A 25,046-nucleotide genomic window follows, 5' to 3' on the forward strand; every position below is an offset into this window, starting at 1 on the left:
TGTTTTAAGATGCTTTAGGTTAAACTGCTTTTACTCTTATATAGAAAGAAGACTTAGCATATTGTTACTGTCTTTATTTAAGAGACCAAATAGAATTTGGATCTACCATTGTTTCAGTCTTTGTTTTGACACTCTGGACTTGAGGAAGGTGACAGAATGGCACAAACTTCTCATTAATACTGGATCACCCACATGTTTCTCTGTCGTGTGTGGGACTGGTGTATGTCTGTGGCTGAGGGTGGAAGCCGGTGAGGGGAACTATTGTCCATTTGCAGGCTGGGAAAAGTTTCTTAGTGATCTCGATATATCTGTTTCCTTTGAAAATTACTTCAATATTCTAAAAATAAAAAGAAACATGGCTTTTCCCCCTCCATTCCTTTGCAAATCTTACAAAAGAAGGAAACTTTTTGTACCCAGAAAGACCAAAAAAAAAAAAAAGGTTCGTATTTCTGTCTGGTGGTTATATATATAAGAAAAGGATTTCACCAAATATTCACGTATTTAGCATATTAATAGAGTACTTCTTATCTACCATGTATTTTGGTAAGTAAAGGAGATAAAAAGGTAAATAAGTTATGCTTTCTATCCCAGGAAATTTCTCTGATGAATATTGTTTGCAAAAGAGTGCAGTCATGATTCAAGTTGAGAGGAACCCAGAAAAACTTCATTGGAAAACAGTTAAACCAGACATTTTCTAGGGTGGTGAGGAAAATGGGTACATTATAGGAGGACACCAGTTAAACTAGATAACTGGTGCCAGCAAAGAAAGAGGCATAAAAGATGCTTAGAGCTCTCCTTAGAACTTTACCAGTTGTCTTCCTTTCAGAACATCTGTGTCAGCTTTTCTTCTTTATGGGTTAACCAAAATGAAAAGACCCAATATCACCTACTTGTCACTTAAATAAGAACTTTCTTTTTAATTGAAAGAACACTTAGTATAACAGGGGTACCATAAGTATCAAGTTAGGGCAAGTTCTTAGCTGCAGTGTATCTGAGAAAGGATTAGAGATAACTGAAACTTAAGAGTAGGGGACTTACTGTTTTTAATCTTAAGTACACTGTGTGTGTGTGTGTGTGTGTGTGTGTGTGTGTGTGTTTGGAAGTTTGGAATGATCCAAGGAAATAAATGTAGCTGGTTGTTTTTAGTGTTTTATTGTTTATTAACAGTATTTTTATGGAAGCTGTTGATCTAGTTAACTTCAGTTCCTTGAAGGTGGTTGAGAAAAAATAGAGAAGCAGTCTTGTAATATCCAGGATTAGTATTACAGGGTCCGTGAACTAAAGATCATGTATTCTGTTCATGAGACATCCCTCAGATACTCACTCTGAGCTTATGGTACTGTCATTTTAAAGATTTTATTTATTTATTTGACAGACAAAGATCACATGAGGCAGGCAGAGAGAGAGAGGGAAGCAGGCTCCCTGCTGAGCAGGGAGCCCAAGTTACTGTCATTTTAAATGAGTGATATGGTTTTAATAAACTTTTTTCTTTATCCTTCCCATTGATATCAGGCTAGCATTATTAGATATAGCATGTGTATAATTTTAAGAAATGATTGTGAAAAGTCAAAACAGGGTATAGGAAAAAACTATAAAATGTGGGTACAGAAATGAAAGAGGCTAGAATTAATAAAGTCACCCACCCATTCAGTGATGAATACTTGTGCCTCTGAGACATCAAAACAAGTTTAATATCATCTATTTAAGAAGATGAGGAAGTATATGTATTTTAGAAAGATTTATTTCTACCATAAATGTCCCAAAGTTAAAGTGTTATTTAAGCATGGGAAATTCAGTTAGGTGAATCATCTGAAGAATTCACTTAGGTGGGGTATTTTTATAATTAAATACATATTACTGAATTTCTAAAATTTCTCTTTAGGGATGAATCAGTTCTTTCTGGAGTATTAACCTGGTAATATTTAGAAGCTTTAAGAAGGTATGGCATACCTTAATGGGATCATTAGCTTTCTTGAATCCTTAGATATCTAGAGCCAAAATCTGGAAGTAGAGATAGTACTCAAAAAGCCAAAGTTACAAAGATTAAATAGTGTAATTGGTATGTGGATTCTCCGAGGAACATTCTAATTTGTCTTCTGATTACTAGTAAAAGCTGAGATGCAAAAGAGAAATGACAGACTAAATAGTATGGAGGTTGATATACTATTGCACTAAAGGCATGTTAATTACAACAAGTTCTGTAATGTTAATTATAGAAGTTATAAGAATGACAAATTAGGCATAATGTGGAGCTGTTATGAAACATGATGGTAGATAATAGATGGTTTTTTTTCCCATTTTATTTATTTTTTTCAGCATAACAGTATTCATTGTTTTTGCACAACACCCAGTGCTCCATGTAAAACGTGCCCTCCCTATTACCCACCACCTGTTCCCCCAACCTCCCACCCCTGACCCTTCAAAACCCTCAGGTTGTTTTTCAGAGTCCATAGTCTCTTATGGTTCGCCTCCCCTCCCCAATGTCCATAGCCCCCTCCCCCTCTCCCAATCCCACCTCCCCCCAGCAACCCCCAGTTTGTTTTGTGAGATTAAGAGTCATTTATGGTTTGTCTCCCTCCCAATCCCATCTTGTTTCATTTATTCTTCTCCTATCCCCCTAACCCCCCATGTTGCTTCTCCATGTCCTCATATCAGGGAGATCATATGATAGTTGTCTTTCTCCAGTTGACTTATTTCACTAAGCATGATACGCTCTAGTTCCATCCACGTCGTCGCAAATGGCAAGATTTCATTTCTTTTGATGGCTGCATAGTATTCCATTGTGTATATATACCACATCTTCTTTATCCATTCATCTGTTGATGGACATCTAGGTTCTTTCCATAGTTTGGCTATTGTAGACATTGCTGCTATAAACATTCGGGTACACGTGCCCCTTCGGATCACTACGTCTGTATCTTTAGGGTAAATACCCAGTAGTGCAATTGCTGGGTCATAGGGTAGTTCTATTTTCAACATTTTGAGGAACCTCCATGCTGTTTTCCAGAGTGGTTGCACCAGCTTGCATTCCCACCAACAGTGGAGGAGGGTTCCCCTTTTTTTGAAGAAAGAGCACAACATCAGCTAGATTAGCACATAGACCAGAAACATTCATTCATTTAAAGACAGTGCTGAGCATCAAATATCTCTGCAGCCTCAGGGCATCATTGATACTACTTTCTTTGCTCATTTCAGGGGTTTCATAGGAGATCATTGTGTTCATTTACCTGTTGTGCCCCTGCCGCTCACTCTGGCTCTGTGATCAGGACACACCTCTGTTTCCCAAATGCAGCACTACTGTTTCAAACCTCTTTCTATACCTTTGTTAGAATGCCTTTCTTTTATTTCTGACAAACTCCTACTCATTCTTTAGTACCAAATTCCAGTGTCTAGTGTCTAGTGTGTATACACATATACATAATCTATATGAGTATCTGTGCATTTTTTGTAAAGCAGTAACTCCTGCTACAGGCAGAGTTGGATTCCTCTTTTCCTGTGTTCCTGTAGTTCTTTATATCTACTTGTATTTGTACCATTGTCTGGTAATATTTGTCTATGTATCAGTATCCCCAGTACACAACAAACCTTGATTCTGCCACACAGCATACATAAATGAGAAATGACAATATGCTGTTTGTGTAGCACCCAGCGAAGGAGAAGTTTTTACTAATTTTTTGGTTTTTACTTGTTCAGAGTATTTATTACTTTCCTCAGGCTATCCCTTGGAAGGTTTTGTAATTGGCAAGGTGTTAAAGCTCTTCTGTTTTTTTCTTTTTTAATAGAGATTTTTATTTATTTGAGTGTGTGAAAGAGAACAAGTGGGGAGGAAGGGCAGAGGGAGAAGCAGATTTCCTGCTGAACAGGGAGTCCAATGTGGGACTTGATCCGCTCATGACCTGAGTGGAAGGTAGATGCTTAACCCTCTGACCTACCTAGGTACCCCTCTTCTGTTTTTGCTTTTTGCCAAATTCTGTCCTGTCAGAATTTTTAATACTTTTTAATTACATTTTATTACTTTTTTATTACATTTTTATTACTTATTTATTTATGTTTAAGTAGGCTCCATACCCAGTTCGGGCTTGAACTCATAACCTTGAAGTCATAACCATGACTTGTGAACTCATAACCATGCTCTAATGGCTGAGTTTGCTGCTGGTTATTTTATTTTATTAAATAAATATTCAGTGTAGAAAATACAAAGTATGCTCAGAAATACTACACTAGCCATTATGGAAACATGGATGAAAAGCCTCAGTGTGTTGTTTATTTTAGTGAAAGTAGAAACTTGACAAGCTACTAAGCATAGTGCTGGGGGGGGAAAGCAGTATATGCAAAGAAATGTGGGATACCATGGTGTGCTTAGAGACTATAAGTAAGTCAGAATAGTTGAAAATGTCAGTAGAGTTGTACAGAGTGAGAGGTGTCCAGGCATCAGAGTGATTAGGTCATTGAGGGAATACTCATACAGGACCTTGTATGCCATAGTCATATAATTCTGAGATTATTTATAAGTGCTTAATATTTTATGGGACTATTGACTTTGGGCTTTTACAGTGTTAATCTTAGGTTAGCAAGGAATTTACAGTATATACAGTAGTACTACAATACTTCTCAATCATTATAGATATTCTGTGGTAATTATAAATTATTTACTATATTACCTTTTTCCTTTAGTGATCATAATACTTTGTTTTTAGGTTTTTTTTTTTTGTTATCATTCCTATGAAGTAGTTTAGGGCAGATATTATTTTACTAAGGGGCACGTCTAGAAAGAGAGAGGACATGATGGTAGATCTTCTCAACTAGTCTTCTAGATTAGAACTATATTCTCAAATTAGAATTCTGTATTCTAGCCATCAATTTATTCAACCTACAAGGTGGTTTTAAGGGTTTCTTCATATTTCATAAACTTCCCACCAGAATAGACAGGGATATACATTTACACAATACCAGATTTTGAGCTTAACGTCATAAATTACAGTCTACTAATGGCACCATTGGTGTAATATTTGACTGTATTTCATAATATACAAATTGCTGTCTTACAGTATTAAGCAGAATTTTGTAAACTTTTTCTGTCTCTTTCTACAGGGTTTCATATGTCCCCAGTGTATGAAATCCCTTGGATCTGCTGATGAACTTTTCAAACACTATGAGGTAGTTCATGATGCTGGTAATGACTCAAGTCATGGAGGAGAGGCTCTTGCTCTGAAGCGGTACAGTACAATCGCTTTGAAGTATACGCTGTTATGAGTGCATGTGATATTATCTGTTTTGTGTGTTAGGGCCCAAGTAGTGTGCTCACTGTTCTTTGCCAGACTGACTCTGAGGTAAGGAGACTAGAACATGAGAAGGTTTGATAGGACTCAAGGCCAGAGTTGCCTGAGATGAGAGAATGAGGAGGAGGGTGTTAAGGCAGGGACTATACTGTCCAGATTGTATAGTCCTTGTTAATGAGTTCAGATTTTATGCTAACTGCAATAGGAAGCTATTAATCCTTATTATTGGGAAATTAATGGGAGATATTTTGTATCTGGCTCAGGCACTTAATGATTATATCATTTCTGTGGTAAGGTGTTTTTCCATTCATAAACAATGACCTTTCAGAATAAAGTTATTTTTCTAAGGGGTATACATAAAATTCTATATGTAAAATTCTAAAACTTTTTTTTTAATTGAGAAAACTAGAATATTAATGTGTAGTCACTAGCCATGATTTATTAAGAGACCAGGTTATTAGAGGACATTAACTATTAATTCCTTTTTTCCCCCAATTTATGTTTAGAGATGATATAACACTACTTAGACAAGAGGTCCAAGACCTTCAGGCTTCACTTAAGGTAACAATAAAAATGATTATATTTGTTTATTTTCAGTGTTTTGCATAATAAATCTTTTGAAATTTACTAAATAAGAATATATACTTTTTTCTCCTTAGGAAGAAAAATGGTACTCAGAAGAATTAAAGAAAGAATTAGAAAAATTTCAAGGGTTGCAGCAGCAAGTAAATGCTTTTAAATACTTAAAGTGTGTTTATTAGTTGTTTATTTTCATTGTTGAAAATAAGCATTTTCTTAGCAGGTGACCTGTAATAAATAACTTCTTCTAATTTGTTTATCTGTATTTATAGCCTTAAGTGTATATCTTTTGGAATTCTCGTGAAAGCAAACAAATAATTGGGAAGCTAAGATGTAATTTCTTAAAGATGTTCTATTAAGAATCAGTTACCTGTGGAATTTTTTTATACCAGTCTGCATTATTCTAATTTTCTCACAATATACCTAAATTATTGAAAAATACAGGTTCAGATAATAGTGAAATTCTTCAGAGCATTTGTGTTGTGACAAATTAGAAATCGCTAAATTGTCTATTAGTAGGGAAAGAACTATTATTAACTTTTTTGTTTACATTTATGCTGATTATTTGAAAATGTGGGGGAATGGTTGTATTAACAATTTTAGTTTTCTTTTAAACCAGTGTTATTTTAAAAAAACAATAAAAATATTTATATATATATGTATGTACACACATACATGCACATACACACACTGCTTTATATAAAAATAATGCATAGAAAAAAACCAAAATCATTGGTATCAAAAGTGGTAACTTTGGAGTGAGATTCTATTGATACATAGTTTAATGTATTTTCTAAATAAATGTCTTAACCAATTATGATTTTTATATTAAAATTGTATTGGCTTTTGGGACACCTGGGTGGCTCAGTCGATTAAGTATCTGCTTTGGGCTCAGGTCATGGACCAAGTCCTGCGTTGGGCTTCCTACTCGACTGGGAGTTTGCTTCTCCCTCTAACCCTTCCCCTACTGTGATCTCTTTCTCTCTCTCTCAAATAAGTAAATAAAATCTTAAAAAAATAAAATTATATTGGCTTTTGTATTACAGTTACATAAAGAGTCATAGAATAATGAATTTTACCAAATAATAGTTCTTATTTGTAAGAATAAAGTGGATACCCTTCAACAATAGTTCTATTCATTTTATTAAGTAATTAGTGATTCCTTTGCATTTTAGTACATTGTGACTCTTACTGCCTTTTTTCCCCTTTTTTTAAGATTTTATTTATTCATTTGAGGGAGAGAGAGTATGTGAGCAAGAGAGCACAAGCAGGAAGAGCAGCAGAGGGAGAGGGAGAGGGAAAAGGAGAAGCAGACTTTCCACTGGGCAGGGAACCTGATGCAGGGCTCCATGTCAGGACTCTGAGATCATGAACTGAGCTCAAGGCAGATGCTTAACAGACTGAACCAGCCAGGTGCCCCTCTTTTTGCCTTTTTGTTTTTTCACCAAAAATTGCCATTTGGACTAAAAAAAAAAGCAAATAAATGAATAACAAGGTATCAGTCTTATTCTCAGCTTCTGTATTTGAGGTAGGAAAGAAGTTTTTGGTAATCTACAATACTTACATTTACTTACTCATGTTTTACAGAGATGCCATTAACAATTCACAAAACATGGGCTGTATTATTTTTTTGTACCTGAGAACAGAGGAAACTGTTTTCTACATTTGAGATGACTTTTTCACATTTAATAAATAAATTCTCCACATTGCAAGATGAAATTGCCTTGGTTTAGGAAATTTACTTTTGGAGGCAATGTATTTAAAATATTGGTGATTTTTAGCACTAGTATGTCTAAATCTAATGTACAGGAAAATAAAAAGTCAGATATACATTGAGATGCCTTATTAAGCTCTTTCAGATATGTATAATTTTTTAGAATGTGAAAATAATGACTAGGCAATATAGTGTTTTATTCGTAAGCACATAATTAAACCTTATGGGATATATTCTTTTTTTTTTAAATATTTTATTTATTTGACAGAGAGAAACCACAACTAGGCAGAGAGGCAGGCAGAGAGAGAGGAGGAAGCAGGCTCCCTGTGGAGCAGAGAGCCCGATGCGGGGCTTGATCCCAGGAACCCCGGATCATGACCTGAGCCGAAGGCAGAAGCTTTAACCCACTGAGCCACCCAGGCGCCCCTGGGATATATTCTTTATTTCTGTTTTTTTAAATGATGATTTATAATTCTCAATTACAAATTTGTGCTTTTAATGCCAAACTTTTTAGTAATGATAGCTTCATGGCATATTTTAGTTTATGCAAAATTTTATATGTTACAAGATTGAATCTTTTTTTTTAAAGTATTTTATTTATTTGACAGAGAGAAATCACAAGTAGACAGAGAGGCAGGCAGAGAGAGAGGAGGAAGCAGGCTCCCTGCAGAGCAGAGAGCCGGATGCGGGGCTCGATCCCAGGACTCTGGGATCATGACCCGAGCTGAAGGCAGAGGCTTTAACCCACTGATCCACCCAGGCGCCCCAGGATTGAATCTTTTTTATTTTTTTAAAGATTTATTTATTGGGTGTGTGGGTGGTTCAGTTGGTTAGATGTCTGCCTTTGGCTTGGGTCATGAGCCCAGGGTCCCAGGATTGAGCCTGCACTGGGCTCCCTGCTCAGCGGGGAGCCTTCTTTTCCTTCTCCCTGTCTGCTGCTCTGCCCACTTGTGCTCTCTCTCTTTCTGTTGGATAAATAAATCTTTTAGAAAAGAAAAGATTAGTTTATTTATTATTTATTTTAGAGAGAGAGAGAGAGAGAGAGAGAGAGAAAGAGAGAGCGCGTGCAAGCTGGTGGGGGTTAGGGAGGAGGGACAGAAAATCTCAAGCAGACTCCCCACTGAGCTAAGAGCCTGACATGAGGCTCTGTCCCAAGACCCTGAGATCATGAGCTGAGCCAAAGCCAAGAGTCTAATGCTTAACTGACAGCCACCCAGGCGCCCCTATGAGATTATGAATCTTATCTGCTGACTTAAGTATTGGCTTTAGAATCTATGTTTATAATGATAATAATTTATGTTATTTTATAATCTTTACTTGTGTGTCTGGGTGGCTCAGTCAAGCATCTAGCTCTTGATCTTAGCTCAGGTCTTGATCTCAGTGTTGTGAGTTCAAGCCCAGCAGGGAGCCTGCATTAAAATCTATTGCAAGATCCATTATAACTTTATATTAACATAAAAAATTCTTAAAACCAGTGACTGCAAGTAGATCATTATGCCAATCTGCCTAATGGTACTTTAGAGATCTGGAAGATTGTGAACAGGCCAGAATGTTATCAAAATCTTGCTACTTACCTCACAGAATGTGGCTTTTAGAGATTTTTTTTTTTTTCACATTGGCAATGGTAATAGTATTTTCTTTTCATTTTAATGTGTTTGTTTATGTCTTATTTTCATTGAGGAGTCTAAGCCTGATGGAATGGTGGCTGACTCAGCAGCAGGTAACTTTACTTAAAGCAGATGTTTTTTCATTTTTCTTTTTCTCCTTGCTTATTCTTCTTTTTTAGTTTTTACCTTTTCTCTGATGTCTGCTATATAAATTTGTATTATGGTTATACTTTCTGGCTCTAAAACAGTGAAGATAATAGTCATATTTCAGATTTAGAATATTACCTTTGAAGTTCATAATTTAATCAGCCAACAAAAATCTTAGTGTTTTCTTAATTTGTTATATTCTGTAGTTATAAATAAACTCCTGGAATATTACATGAATATAGTTTAATGAAAAGTTAAAACTATTTTAAAGAGTGATGTACTCTTTTTCTCTTGGAATAAAATGATGAAACTAGCATCTTTGTAATTGACTTTAACTGGAGGAATGCTCAATGAGTAATCAAAATTATATTTTGAGGCTAGCTGTTCTATTTACTTTCCCTCTGACATCTTTTTATGAGAATGAAGTATTAGGAGTTGGCTGTATATTTTAATTGATTCTTTTATTTTATATAAGACCTTGATTTTAAACCATTTCTAACTTCATTTCTCATTATAATAAATTTTAGAGAGGCAGAATATATTCTGCTTTGGTTAATTGATGGTCATTGGAAAATAACAAATGTGAAATCAAAATAATCTTGAAACAAATATTTATGGATTATTTGGGCATGATGCTAAATATTCTTTTCATTTGTTTTATATGATTATAAATTATGACTTGTGGCTTAAATGAATTGGATATGCTTAATTCTTGAAATGTTGATATATTCTATTTGTAATTTACAAGATGATAGACTCATGTTGATTGTCTTTTTTTTAATGTTGATTATCTTTCCTATAATGATTAGGATATAAGTAATAACAATTTAGGAGATATAATTAGCATTAATTATATATTTGAATAACTATGATACTTTTTTTTGTAGAACTGCAGTCTTTGGAACAACAATTAGAAGAAGCCCAAACAGAAAATTTTAATATTAAGCAAATGAAAGACTTATTTGAACAGAAAGCAGCCCAACTTGCCACTGAAATCGCAGGTAAATTGAATCGGATTTTTTTAGCTAGTACATCAGCCTCCTTACCTTTTTGCTATTATAGAGCCTAGAAATAAGGCATTAATTGTATGTTAGTGTGAGAAGGCATTTGTTATATACTATGGTGGTGATTACTAGAATTTAATAGTAGAATTGCTATAAAAATTAATTTGTCCTCTCACCTCCTTTCAAGGGACTGATTTTCTCTGTAGAATTCTTAAAATTTAGAGAAGGTAAATTTTCTTTCGGGGTATACTTAAACATTAATAGGTAACATTTTGAAGAAATTAAATAATATAGATGTAATATTTGGTTATGCTATCAATTAGCATATTGATACATTAACAAGCTAATTCATAACAGTGCTGTGCTATATGGAATTTATGTAGACAGAAACATTTGATTATTTTAAGTTCATCATTTCATGTAACCAGAAGTTAAAGTTACTGTATGTGTTTATGGTTATATAAGGAATGTGAATTTGAATTAGTGATATATAGATATGCATTGTGTAATATGCGGGAATTTATAAAACTGTATAATATACAGGACTTCATAAAACTGTCCTTTCCTAGAGTTAATGTCATAAAACTAATATTTATAACTCTTTTAAATTAGATATAAAGTCAAAATATGATGAAGAAAGGAGTCTTCGAGAAGCTGCTGACCAAAAAGTAGCACATCTGACAGAAGAATTAAACAAAGAAAAAACTATAATTCAAGATCTCAAGACTGAACTGGTAATTTAGAAACCATTTATTGGAATGTACTTTTCTAATTTTCTAAATTAAAAATGATATACATACTCTGGTGAAAAATTTTAAAAGCATAGCTTGTCTAAAATGGAAGAAATAAAAATTCCTTATAGTTCTTTCCTCTGCATATATACTAATAGGATTTTTTACATAGAAATGGAATCCAGGATGCAAAATTTATTACCTTAATATTTTTGTATTTCTATCTTAATACTATCTTTTTGCTTAGCATTTTCGCTGTTTCTATCTTGTTATCCATCTTTTTGCTCTTTCCTATCTTCATCTCTGATCCTGACCTTTCTTTGCACTTTGGTTTTATAAATCGACCTATTTTTAGGGTACACCTGATTGCATTTCCAGCTTTTATTTCAAATTCATCAAATGTAACATCAAGTCATCATATTTCCTCCTCAGCTGCATTTCTGTCATTGGTATTACACATCTTCAACATTCTCCCAAGCTGTAAAAACCTTGAATCTGCCCTTGACTCCTTTCTGTCCTTTATTTAAGGTTCAATAAATATGTCAATAAAATCAACCATATCCAGTCTGCAACAAACCCTAATTATGCTTACATTGGCTCCTTTATTTTTAGTACCAGTTTTCTAGGATAGAGGATGAGGCATTTATGCTTCAAAATGTGACATTTATCAAGTGATTGTTATGACCATTGGGTGTAGTTTGTGAAAGGAAAAGAAAGGAAAATAAAGCACTTAGAATAATTGTGAATTTTCCGTTTTGTGCCTTGAGTGGTAATTCTATTAAATAGGACATATATGTTGGGAAGAGGAGAGGCTTGTTGCCGAAAGATCAGTGGTCAATGTTTGCAATCCAATAATTGATATCAAGATTATTTTCATTTGATGTCTTTATAGTAAAACCATATAAAAATGTGTGTTCTTTTAGTTTTCTCACCTTATTTTTTAATGAAAATGTGCTCTACAGCTTCAGAGACCTGGTATAGAAGATGTTGCTGTGCTAAAAAAAGAATTGGTACAAGTTCAAACACTAATGGACAACATGACATTGGAATGTGAGAAAGAATCTGAAAAACTCAAAGATGAGTGCAAAAAGTTACAGGCAGAATATGCCAACTCAGAGGTAAGTAAGTTCAGTATGCCTAAATGTGACTTTTGTTAACTTGTTTAGTGTATACTATTGAGTAAAGCCAACATTTGAGATTTTTCTGAGTGATCTATCAAAGCAGTATTTGACTTTCATTTGCTCTGATGATATTTGTATATAATCAGTCTAATCTGAGAGACAGTATTCAACTTTGCTTTATGAAGCTAGACCTGTAGAGAAGAATGTTTGTGTAAGAGTATTGTTTTATTTAATAAATGATATATATTGTGGGGAGATGATATTTAAAGTTAAATTTGATCCAAGCTAGTCAATAAGTGGTAATAGAGTTTATGTCAGCTTGGTAGAGGTAAAGGAAGTATGATTTCATTTTTTACAATTGTATTACCAGTGTTGTTCAGAAAAAATATTTAGGAAAAACCTATTTTCTTATAGGTTTGTTTCTCATTTACCAATTATTGAATTATGTTGTTGAAAGAAATCTTAAAAATCAGCTAAGTCTAACACTTTGCCCAGGACTCCCCTCTATAGATAGCATCTTATAGGTGATACTTACTTGTTAGGTATTCTAGGAGGTGCATATTTTTTTGTAGGTCAGATGTTCTGTTGAGTCAACATTTGTTTTCCTGTAATTTACATGCACTGGGTCCAGTTCTCCTTAGGAATTACGCAGAATAAATTGTTCCTTTTTTCCAGATGAGATATTTGAAGACTGTTCATATTTACTGAGTTCTTTCTCTTCCAGGATAAACATTTTCAGTTCCTTTTACTATTTGTCACATGACTTGACTTTGGCCTGTACATCTTTGAGATACATAATTATGTCAGTATATGACAAGCTCTAGGATATGTAATAAATATATTTGCTTAAAAATGCTAGCCTTTCCCCCTTATACTGTATTATAGAGGATTTTTTTAATCTATTAATAGTCTATTAATTGTTTTTAGTTCTTAAGCTCTTTTATGTGATGTGGAGCTTTGTTTTTCATACTTTCAGTTTAAAAAGTTGAGTTAAAGTGACATTTCAGTTTCCGTTTTTTTCTTGAAATTTTAAAGCTAGTGATCCAAAAGCCACTCTATTCACAATTAGTAATACAGTGAGCTATGGAGTATAAATATTATAGATAACCATGTCATCCTTTTTCTTTTTCCTCCTAATGGGAGGAAAGTTTATGAATATTACATGCATAGGCATATGAAGCTTTATGATGATTAGTACTTTAGACTTTAAAGTTTATGAATTTCAGCTGCAGATTTCCTAAAAGTGATCTTGTAGCCCAGTGACATATAACTCCACAGTTTTTAAAACAATTTCAGGGGGTTCATGAACTTACTAAAGCCAGTTAAATGGTTCTACTATGTAATCAAGGAGATGCTGAATCAAAGAAGTCTCAAGGAAAAATCCCATTCAGATAATGTGAAAGCAGAAATACTTGAATTTGGGTGAATTGAGTCATTTATTTCTGTGCTTCAGTAAGAATTATTTTTGATTAAATCTGCTTGCCCACTAGTATTTCTCAAATTTTTAAAAAATTATATTCTCTTTTTGATTAAAAACATTCCTTTAATGTTATTTGAAATTTCCAAACAAATATAAAAGGGTGACTAAAATTGAATCACAATAATGACACTTTTATGATATATCTATTTTAAAGTACAATCCTCTCTGACCTTTTCCAGCTGAGAATTATGGAGTTACATATTTACTTGTTAAACAAGAATTTGAACAGGGAGAAGAAATTTATATATTTACTTGCATTTTGAGAAAAATATATGTGGGAAAATATTTCTGAGTAATATTTAATAATTTGTGTAATATGGAAGATTTTTGTACATTTGCATTTTTATTCACATAGATTAAATTATCCTTATATGTTATGAGGAGGTCATTTAAGATGAAAAAGCATAACTAGAATTATATAAAATTTGGGAGAAAAGGATTTAGTGTCTTCCTATACTATCTTTCTGTCAACAAGGTTGATTGCGGGAAACAATGATTATTTTTTTTTCTCTCAGAAAGATGTTTCTGGAAAAGAAAAGTGGCATAGAAATCCATTCTTCACATTTTCTTTTATATTTTCATAAAATTTTTCTTTTTAAATGTTTTGAAATAAATTTTAAAATAAATTTATTCTTGCTGAATAGCAACCTAACATTTCATCATATTTTTAGTAAAACAAGGATAATATTTACTTTCTACTTAATTAACAAAGGTTTGTAATGATTGAGACCTCGCATTATACTGAAGTCTTCTGAACAACTTTAGGAAATGGTAGACTAAGAGTCAGTAATATTATTATTGGAAATAAACTCTTAACTTTTTGAGTACCACTAGGTTTTTGATACTATGCCACATACTTTAAATATATGGTCTTGTTTGTTTCTTTTAACCTATAAATGAAGTATTATGTCTGTTTTTTATGGAAGGAATCTGAGGCTCAGTGAAGGTAAATAAATTATTTAAGTGCATGCACTTCATGTAAGGAAGCTAGGACTAGAACTCAGGTCTTCTCCAAAGCCTGCAGTCTTTCTCTATCATTTTCTCTCATTTTGGGTGGTCTGATAATTGCCTTATAAGTAAATCTGTGCTATTAATCTTGACCTAATACTTACTGTTATTACTTTTTATATTTTGCTGTATTGTATGTTATAGTATTTATATTGAATACAACTTAAAATACTTTTGAATTATGTCTCATACCATTTTCATATTAAAAAATTAATGTCTAGATATTCCATCTCATTTATTTGTTTATAACTCCATTTGTTTCTATCTTCTGCTTACTTTTTAAATATATGACATGTATTTTACTGATCTATTAAACTTCAATCCTATTCTCAAATTTCTTGGTGGATTGTAACACTTCATGAAAAAAATTATTTTACATATTACTATTTCATAGAACCTAAATACTGTGTCTGAAACAAAATACATTAAAAGGAATTAAAGAAGCCAAAAATGTAATGATTTATTTGGTATTTCTAATTGAGGCTGAAGACATAATCTAACATGTAATGTTAAGTATGTTCTTATGTTCCATTACTTTCATTTACATATACATTATGAATTCATTGACAATTTTTTTTTTTTGGTCTAGGTATTTTAGAAAAATAACTTATTCTAAAGCATTTGAAAATACTGTTATAGATCAGAAATTGAGGATTTAAGGGTTAAAAATATTATTGTAAAAAATATACATTATTGAAAATATCAAAGCTGTAATCAACTTATATTTGGTGTGGTCTTTAATGGAAGTGATCTTTTAGCAATCTTAATGTATTCCAAATAAACTCATTTTGAAAAGCTAAAATATTTATAAAGATGGAATAAAAATGATTATACTCATGCATAGTTATTAAAGAGAATACTTAAATGTCTTTTAAAAGTATGTACATATCAGAGATCAGATTTAACAGTATGTTTGACATTTGTATGTTCATTGTGTACTTTTGTCAGTCTTGTCTTCCACCTTTCATCCATCATTTTATTATTTTTTTTCTGCTTTCTAATGGAGATGCTTAAACTTGAGGTAATGTGTTTTTTGGAAGGCTTTTAATTTTAGTAATACATAGCACCTTCTATTGTCATATGGCAATTTTGTGTTTTAAGGCAATCTCAGAACTACAAAGGTACTCTCATTTTTTTAATCAAGCAAATTTATAACCATCTTTAAATGACTGTTTACTAATAGTAATATAGTATTAGAACAGTAATTATAATTCTAAAGCATTAGCTTTCTCTTTCCTTAATTATATCTTAAATAATACCTTAAATACTGTCTTTCCTTAATTATTTTTTAATTTAAGATTTTTAGTAAAAATCCAGTGTTGAATTCAATAACATGGCTTCAAGGAAATGCAGACTATTTTATTTGGTCTGATATTGGGAACAAAAATCTATTAACTCCTTGGAGATGAATCACTCATTTCTTTAGTGAGTATTTTTTAAATGCCTAGGGTCATCAACTATTTTAGGTGTAGGGAATACAACAGTGAGTAAGACAGAGAGTGCCTGTTCTCATACAGTTATATTTCTTTGTGGAAGCCAGACAGTATGTAAGTAAGCCAAATCATGACAGAAAATCAGTTAATGCTAAGTGCTATAAAGAAAAATAAAGCAGGAAAATTAACAAGTCAGGAAAACGACAGATGTTGGCAAGGATGCACAGAAAGGGGAACCCTCCTATACTGTTGATGGGAATGCAAGCTGGTGAAGTCACTCTGGAAAACAGTGTGGAGGTCATCAAAAAGTTGAAAATAGAGCTACACTACTACCCAGCAATTGCACTACTAGGTATCTACCCCAAAGACACAAATGTAGTGATCTGAAGGGGCACCAGCACCCCAGTATTTATAGCAGCAATGTCCACAATAGCTGAACTGTGGAAAGAGCCCAGATGTCCATCGGTAGATGAATGGGTAAAGAAGATGTGATATGTGTGGAATACTGCTCAGCCATCAAAAGAATGAAATCTTGCCATCTGCAACAATGTGGATGAAACTAGAGGCTTTTATGCTAAGCGAAATAAGTCAGTCAGAGACAATTACCATAGGCTCTCATTCATATGTAGAATTTAAGAAACAAAACAGAGGATCATGGGGGAAGGGAGGGAAAAATAAGGTGAAACCAGAGAAGGAGACAAACCATAAGAGACTCTTAATCATAGGAAACAAACAAGCTGAGAGTTTCTGAAAGGGGGTGGGGGAATGGGGCAACTGGGTGGAAAAAAAAGAAAAATAAAGCAGGGTGTATGTATGGGCAGTAGTGTAGTGGAGCTGGCAATAATGTAGGACAATTTTGGATAGAATGATCAGGGAACGTCTTCTTAAGGATATGTGTGAGAAATAAGCAGGAATCAGTGTTAAGAATTGGGAGCAGTCATTCCCGGGAAGAGGGAGGACAGCTATTAAAGCCTCAAGGCACAGCTGAGTCTGGCCTGTTAAATAGAAAAGTCGATGTAGAGAGGCATCTTTGTTTGAATTTCACCCATAGTCATATTTGAACAAGGGTTTTATTTATTTCCTTGCAAATTTTGACTTTACAATTTTTATTTTTTCCCCTATACAATCCATAATACATGATCATTGAAAAGATTACAGTGATTCATAAAGCACAAGAAATTGATTTCTGTAATTCACTCCCCTCCTCCTCTTCTCATGACTAAAATATACCTTTTGGTATAAATTCTTACCACATCTTTCTTTTTCCACCCTTGAGTAAAATTAAAAATTTCAAATACTTGCTAAAAAGTACATATTTAGTGTGTAAAAGATAAACGATACACCTGATATCTAGTTTTTAAGGTATTAAAATTATAAAATCATTTATATGAATGTATCTAAAAACTGTAAAATATAGCAAAATATTTTTGGATATTTTTCCTTTATATTTTGCTTGTTGTTTCTACATTTTGGAGTTAATTAGCAAGATAGATGTTACTCTTGGCTTACTATATCTAATATACTTAAATGCAGAATCATGGTATTTTAATGAAATATACTCATAATTTGCATCTTAGTATATACTGTTATTTTTGTTTATTATGTGTTACTCTGCTAAATCCTTTGATACATAGTAATTTAAAATAGTTGAACTGTTCCTAATATTTCTGCTAACATCCATAATGTTACTAACAGAAAATGATCTGAGATTCAGAGTTGTTAGAAATAGCAGTTTGAAATAAACTCCCAATATCAATGAAAAGTTTACATGATCAATTTAAGAAAGAAGTTATTAGAATATACCTTTAACTTGACTATAGTTAAAAAAAAAATGAATATTTAAACATTTCCTTCTTTTGGGCGCCGGAGTGGCTCAGTTAAGTGTCTGACTTTTAATCTTGGCTTAGGTCTTGATCTCAGAGTCATGAGTTCAAGCCCCACACTGGGTTCCACACCTACTTAAAAACAAGAAAAACCCCTGACATTTCCTTCTTTTAAGTATACAGTAGCACATATCAGTTATTATTGAAACATGCTATGTAAGCTGTAACTGTAAAGCAGTATGACACATTGCCTTTCATTGTATTAGAATTGGTTTATTTACATGAATGTTTTCCTTAAAAGGACAGACCAGGAAGGAAGATATCTCAGACATGTTGCCATTCATAAAAAAGATTTTTGAAATGTTTTTAAAAGTTTTTAAAAGCCTTAACTGCCTTTAAGACAGTTTGGAAAACACTCAAAAAACTAGTTTTATTAACTTACGATTATTAAAATAATATAAGCTCAAGTGTTTGATCATTCAGTTTAATTACTTAACCTCCTTTATAAGATGGTTTCCAAAACTTTAAACCAAAGCACTGTAATGGATGAAGATATATATACCACCAAATGAGAATCCTTTTTAAAAAACACAAAGTGCCACACATATTGGAAGGTTTCCAGAAGAAGAGTAGTGGAAGATCTGTGGGGATTATTATCAAAATAAATTGATAGCTGTCCAAGGTTTCTCCCTTAAAAATGAAAGTACTTATTTGTAATGTTGGATATAGATAACTACTGATGGGAGAAAAATTTTTAAAAATGTATGTCTTTTTCATAGGCAGTTTATTTACTAATTAAGAATGTAGACAGTGAAAATGATTGTCGCTTTGGGAATGTAAAAAGTGAAGCCAATAAGCAATATTAGAAATACAAAGTTACTTTGTTAGTTCACTTTCAGGAAGCCATACTTAAAAAGCAGTACTTAGTCTCTCTCTCCCCAGTTGTTGAAATTCTCATGTGTAGGAAGTTTCTGTTTCCAAGATCTTTGATTACTTTTCTCTTATTTTTTAAATGATGAAATCATTGTCTTAATGTCATTAAAAAATGTTAAAACACGTTAAAGCAAATTAACATCCAGCTGTTATACCTGATCACAGAGTGGCCCAGCTTAATGAAACTATATCAAATAAAACTATATAACTTCTTTGGACAAAGACTTAAAATTATAATAAAAAAGATGATTTACCACCTTTACCACCTGTATTGTATGTTTGCATTTATTTAAACTGTTTTTAAATTAAAAGGAAATTTCCTATAGAAATTGGGAGAAAATGTAATAATAGCTTGCATATCTTATTTATTTATTTATTTTTTAAAATTTTATTTATTTGACAGAGAGAGAGATCACAAGTAGGCAGGGAGGCAGGCAGAGAGAGAGAGAGAGAGGGAAGCAGGCTCCCCGCTGAGCAGAGAGCCCGATGTGGGACTCAATCCCAGGACTCTGAGATCATAACCTGAGCCGAAGGCAGAGGCTTAACCCACTGAGCCACCCAGGCGCCCTGCATATCTTCTTTAAATTCAGAAGGATTAAAGTACAGAGTTTCAGAGCCAGTAAATTCAAGTTTATAGTTCAATGCTGACTCAGACACTTAAAGTTGGATGCCAACTCTTCATTTCATGCAAAATAAAGTTGTGCATTTTGGATAAATTTTAAAAATTAATTTTCAAACATGCAGGAAGAAGAACTAAGTTGAAACTTCTAAGTATTTTTTCAATTTAACAACAACAGTGACAGAAATCTGTATAACTTTAAAACCTTTGGATACTCCCATTTCCTTTTCCATTTTAGTTTTCTCTAATTTTTTTTTCTTTCTTTTTTTAAGGCTACAATAAGCCAGCTAAGGAGTGAACTTGCGAAAGGCCCCCAGGAAGTTGCTGTATATGTACAGGAACTACAAAAACTTAAAATTTCACTTAATGAATTAACACAAAAAAATCAGGTGAGAATTTAAAAACTATATATAGTGGTGAATTGATTTTATATATCTTAAATTTTAATCTTGTGTATGTTGTATATATATTGGCATGAGTATAGCATGACTTATTCTGGTTTTTAAGTGTTTAAGGACATTCACATTGTTATGAAACCAATCTCCAGAACTCTTTTCATCTTGCAGAACTAAAACTCTGCACTCTTTGAACAACTCCCCATTCACCATCGCCTTATTGTATGTAAAGGAAAAACACTCCTGTTTGTCTCCTGTGCTCTCAATACCTTACTACACCTTTACTTCTGACACTGGATGTATGTTCCTCACATCAACAGTTGTGTGACACCAGCTGGTATCATACAGTGTAACAATTCTGACACTATTTACTTGGAGATAGTATCAGATTCCACAGTTTAAGGGATTAGTCCCAGAAGACTGTTCCTGCACCCCTCCCACCCCCTGCCATAACCAATTGAAAGTCCGGTTATTACCTGTACTTTGTACTAAATGACTATAAATAGGAGGCTCCCACAACCCTTACCTTAGATTTGATTAATTTGCTAGAGTATTTCACAAACACAGGAAAACATTTTACTTATCAGATTACTGGTTTATTTTAAAAGATTATAATTCAAGAGCAGCCAGATGGACGAGATCCATAGGGTAAGTTGTGTGGGAAAAGGCATGGAGCTTCTATGCTCTCTCTGGGTGCTTTCTATGTATGTTCACCAACTTAGAATCTCTCCATACCTTAATCCTTTGAGTTTTTAAAGAGGCCTCCTTACATAGGCATGATTGATAAATTATTGGCCATTGGTGATTAACTCAACCTCCAGCTCCTCTCCCCTCCCTGAAGTGGTGTTGGTGGGTGGGGGAGGGGGGGATGTTGATGGGGGATCTGGTTGAAAGTTCTAACCCTTTAATCCCGGTTGATTGCTATGGCAACCAGCCCCCAACCTTAGGGTCTTTCTAAAAAAATCACCTCATAAACATAAACTCATTGGTGGTTGAAAGGGGCTTGTTATGCATAAGCAAAAGACATTTTCGTTGCTCTTATCACTTAGGAAATTCCAAGCGTTTTTGGAGCTCTTCCAGAAATGGCGATAAAACCCAATGTATATTTTTTATTATAAATTACAGTCATACTTTTGATGCACCAGTTTTTTTATTTGATGTAATCCAGTTTATCTCTTTTTGCTTTTGGTGTCATATTTAAGAAATCATTGCCAAATCCAATCCCATGAAGCTTTTCCTCTGTGTTTTCTTCTAATAGTTATATAGTTTTAGGTCTTACGTTTTGGTCTTTGATTCATTTTAATAGCATAAGGTAAGCATTTAGTTTCATTCTTTTATGGATACTTTCTCCTGTACCCTTTGTTGAAAAGACTCTCCTTTTCTATGCTCTTGATACCCTTGTTAAAAACGATTTGACCGTGTGTGAGTGTTTTTTTATGGGCTCTCTCTGCTTATACCATTGGTCTGTATGTCTGTCTTTATGCCAGTACTACACTGTTTGGACTGCTGTAGCTTTCCTTAGTTTTGGGGACAGGGAGATAATTGTTAGTACTTTTCTTCCATGTCTTTACTTTTTTGGTGGTGGAGGAGCAGGGAGTCATTAAACCCTTTTATTGAACAGTATGGTGAATTTGTTGGGCTTTACTTCTTAATGAGTTGAACCTAATATTTTGTTGAGCTATAACATGGGAAAAACCAAAGAAAAGAACATGGTAGAGGGGGAAAAAGAGACAAGTATAATTGGCTGTAAATATCGAGCATCCTACCAATAGCCAGGTGAATGAGCTTGGAGCAGTTCCTCCAGTTCTTATGAAGTCGTCAGAGACTATAGCTCTGGCTCACGGCTTACTACGATGTCATTAGAAACCCTAACGTAGAACCACCAGCTAAGCTGTTTCTGGATTCCTGACCCTCAGAAGTTGTATGAGATAACAGATACAATTTTAACCTATAAAGTTTTAGGGTATTTTTTGCTTGTGACATTGGTTAATAGTTCTCAAACCTCTTCCTCTCAGAAATGCTATATATTCTCAAAATTGTTATGGACCCCAAAGAGGTTTTATTTTTTTGGAGTATATCTATGGGTACTAGGTATATTAGAGATTAAAACAAATTTTTTTTTAAAGATTTTATTTATTTGACAGAGATCACAAGTAGGCAGAGAGGCAGGCAGAGAGAGAGAGGGAAGCAGGCTCGCTGCCGAGCATGCTCGGCATGATGTGGGGCTGGATCCCAAGATCCTGGGATCATGACCTGAGCCGAAGGCAGAGGCTTTAACCCACTGAGCCACCCAGGAACCCCAGAGATTAAAACAAAAATTTTAAAAATGTATGTATTTGTTTTAAAAACATTATTAAATATTAACATAAATACCATTTCTTATGAAAAATGACTATTTTTTCAAAACAAAAAATAGTGGTGATATTTTATATTTTGTAAACCTCTTTAATGTCTAGCTTAATATTAACATATGGATTCTCATATGTGCTTTTACATTTCATCTATTGTTTATGGTTGAAGGGTGTGAAAAAAATTCAGTCTCATACAGATCTGTAGTTGGAAAAAGGAGGAATATCTTAACCTTTCCAGATAATTATAGCTATTTTTATTTGATTCTATAACAAGACTAGATAAGGCATAGTTTCTCAATAGTTAGTTACAATGGAGAATCTGAAACCATATCAGAACTTTTTTATACTTGTAACTTTAAATTTATTAGTTTTTCTTGCCTTTTGAGTAGATCTTTCCTGTGCATGATTTTATAACATCATGCATTAATCATGTGGAAAATATTGGTTGTACAGATCTTCCAAATGTTGACAGATTTCATTGTACAATATAAAAACAGTATCATTTGTCAATATCACCATCAATCTCAGAATAGACAAGTATGAGAAAGTGTCAAGCTCATGATGATGGATACAAGTTTTCTAAAAGTCTAAGCTTCATTTGAAAGCTCAAATTTTATTATTGGAAACAAATAGTATCAGTTCTCTTCTTTTAAGTGACAGGTTCTTTTTCTATCCACGTCTGAATAATCACAGTGTGTCTGTTTTTCTTTATAGTAAAAATGGTATTTCATGAAAAAAAAAAAAAAAAAAAAAAGGAACTGGCTTAGCTTGTAATTCAATACCATTAATGCTCTTCAGTGTGACAATTATATTATTCTTTGGTATCCAGAATTGATCTATGCATACTTCCTACTCTTTCACAAAGATTTCATTTCTCCTTGCTATTACAGATATTGCAGCTATGAACATTCATATACAAATCTCATGCATTTGTGCAAGAATTTCTGTTATATACTCCCAAGTGAAATTGCTGGGCTGTAGGCTACACGCATGTTCAAATTTAGTAGGTTACCTCAAATAATTTTCTGAAGCATTTATACCTGTTCATTGTTGTCGATTTCTCTGTCAGTTTTTTTTTTTTTAAAGATTTTATTTGTTTGAGAGAGAGAGAGAGACAGAGATAGAGAGAGAGCAATAGCAGGGAGGAGGGAGAAGTATGCTCTCTGCCTGAGCTATGAGCCAGATATGGGACTCGATCCTAGCACCCAGGGATCATAACCTGAGCCAAAGGCAGACGCTTAACCCAATGAGCCACCCAGGTGCCCCTCTCTGTCAGTTCTTGATGTTGACTTGATCTTTTTCTCTGGCTTATGAAACATACCTGTCTACCCTCCCTCCACCTTTTTTCTCTTGTCAAGCTATAATGTAGAAAACATTTACATACAGTATAGTTTTATCTTTGTCCCTCAGTGTGATTTTTAATTTCTTTGAGATTAGGGATGACATTCTACTTTTTGTAAATTGACTGGGATATGTACATGATGTGGATATTTATGATCAGTGTTATTTATTATGTAATTTTAAAACATTAAATGATTAATAAAGGGCATGATTTGACATGGATAGCCTGAAATGTGTAGCCAGTTAATGAAGCACAGATTGTATATATGTACACACACACACACACACACACATTATTAGAGGAAGTATTATGGTTATTTGATGAATAATATATAGAATCAAGATGATTTAGTGTGGTAAGACTGGAATATTATTGATTAGGGAATAATAGAATCTTCTACTAATCTTAATAATCCTTACATAAGTGTAAGACTTTTTGTTTAGGATTTTCTTACCAGTTAAAGTAAGCACAGACATGCATCCTTTTCTTATCCTTGCTATCTGCCTCTCCCACCTCTCCTCACCCTATGTCCTTGGCAAACCATAATTGTTGACAGTAGTGATATCCATGTGTTTTGAATTTGGAAATCTTTGCATATGGTCTTATGAAGGCCATTACATAAAATGCCTTGAGCAATTTTTGTGGGCCACAGCAGCATCAAGATGGATTGATAATATTTCAATGCATAATGAATGGCAAAAATAATTGCTTTTGTGCTAATGTCAAAATCTTCAGCATTTTACAGTGTTTTGTAATTACTGTTTTTTGAAAAATTAAAAGGGGGGTTTTGAAGAAACTTCCTTCTTAGCTTCTAATAAGAATTGTACTCTAAACGCAATTCTGCAACTCAATATAAATTCTGAGCAGATCAATTGTTTATTTAAAGCTACTAATATAGGTCATTGTAAGAGACTGAGTTATTTTTTGGATTTCACCTCTCACCCCTTTTTCACCCTTTATTACTTTTCCCTTTCGAACAGTGCTAGTGTTAAGGTGCTCACAGTCCAAAGCAAGAGCCAGATAGGCTAGAGGTTCTGTTGCTGTGTATTATTACTGTCTTGCAAAGTGGCGTACTGAGGAACAGTGTAGTACAGTGGTCAAAGTCATGTCGAAGTCCCAGCTTTGCCACTGACTGATTGTGATAGCTTCTCCCAAGTTTTTTTCCTCTTCTGCTAAGAGATACTTGCCTCTTAGGCTTAGGCCCATTTGCCTCTTAGGAGTGATGTGTATCTTAAATAAATTAATAGATATTTGTAAGTACCTCAGTCAGTGTTTGTTGTTTTTGTTTGTATTTGCTAAGTGTGGCACAGGGTTGGGTCAAGGTCAAGGTGGAAGTTTTCCTGACTTACTGCCTAGTAAATCAGGAAAAACTTTTGTAGAAGACATAACTTTTTAGCTTAGTTTTCAGGGATGCTAAGAAACATTTCATATGGCAGCAGGGTTAATGGCAATTCATTTTGAGGGCTAGATATGCAAAAGG

General features: G+C 33.5%; 1 protein-coding gene across 2 annotated transcripts in view; it reads left to right on the forward strand.

Annotated features, from left to right (window-relative positions):
- EEA1 (early endosome antigen 1) overlaps nucleotides 1-25,046 on the forward strand; it is a 124,702-nt gene that overhangs the window by 38,475 nt on the left and 61,181 nt on the right. For both annotated transcript variants that reach the window (XM_046012277.1, XM_046012278.1), the window contains 8 exons: nucleotides 5,092-5,216; nucleotides 5,786-5,840; nucleotides 5,939-6,004; nucleotides 9,253-9,292; nucleotides 10,214-10,327; nucleotides 10,943-11,064; nucleotides 12,024-12,179; nucleotides 19,751-19,867. In XM_046012277.1, coding sequence (XP_045868233.1) covers nucleotides 5,092-5,216; nucleotides 5,786-5,840; nucleotides 5,939-6,004; nucleotides 9,253-9,292; nucleotides 10,214-10,327; nucleotides 10,943-11,064; nucleotides 12,024-12,179; nucleotides 19,751-19,867 — 795 coding nt within the window. The remainder of the gene's footprint in view (nucleotides 1-5,091; nucleotides 5,217-5,785; nucleotides 5,841-5,938; nucleotides 6,005-9,252; nucleotides 9,293-10,213; nucleotides 10,328-10,942; nucleotides 11,065-12,023; nucleotides 12,180-19,750; nucleotides 19,868-25,046) is intronic.

This window comes from Meles meles, chromosome 7 (genome assembly GCF_922984935.1).
Source record: "Meles meles chromosome 7, mMelMel3.1 paternal haplotype, whole genome shotgun sequence".
Lineage (NCBI taxonomy): Eukaryota > Metazoa > Chordata > Mammalia > Carnivora > Mustelidae > Meles > Meles meles.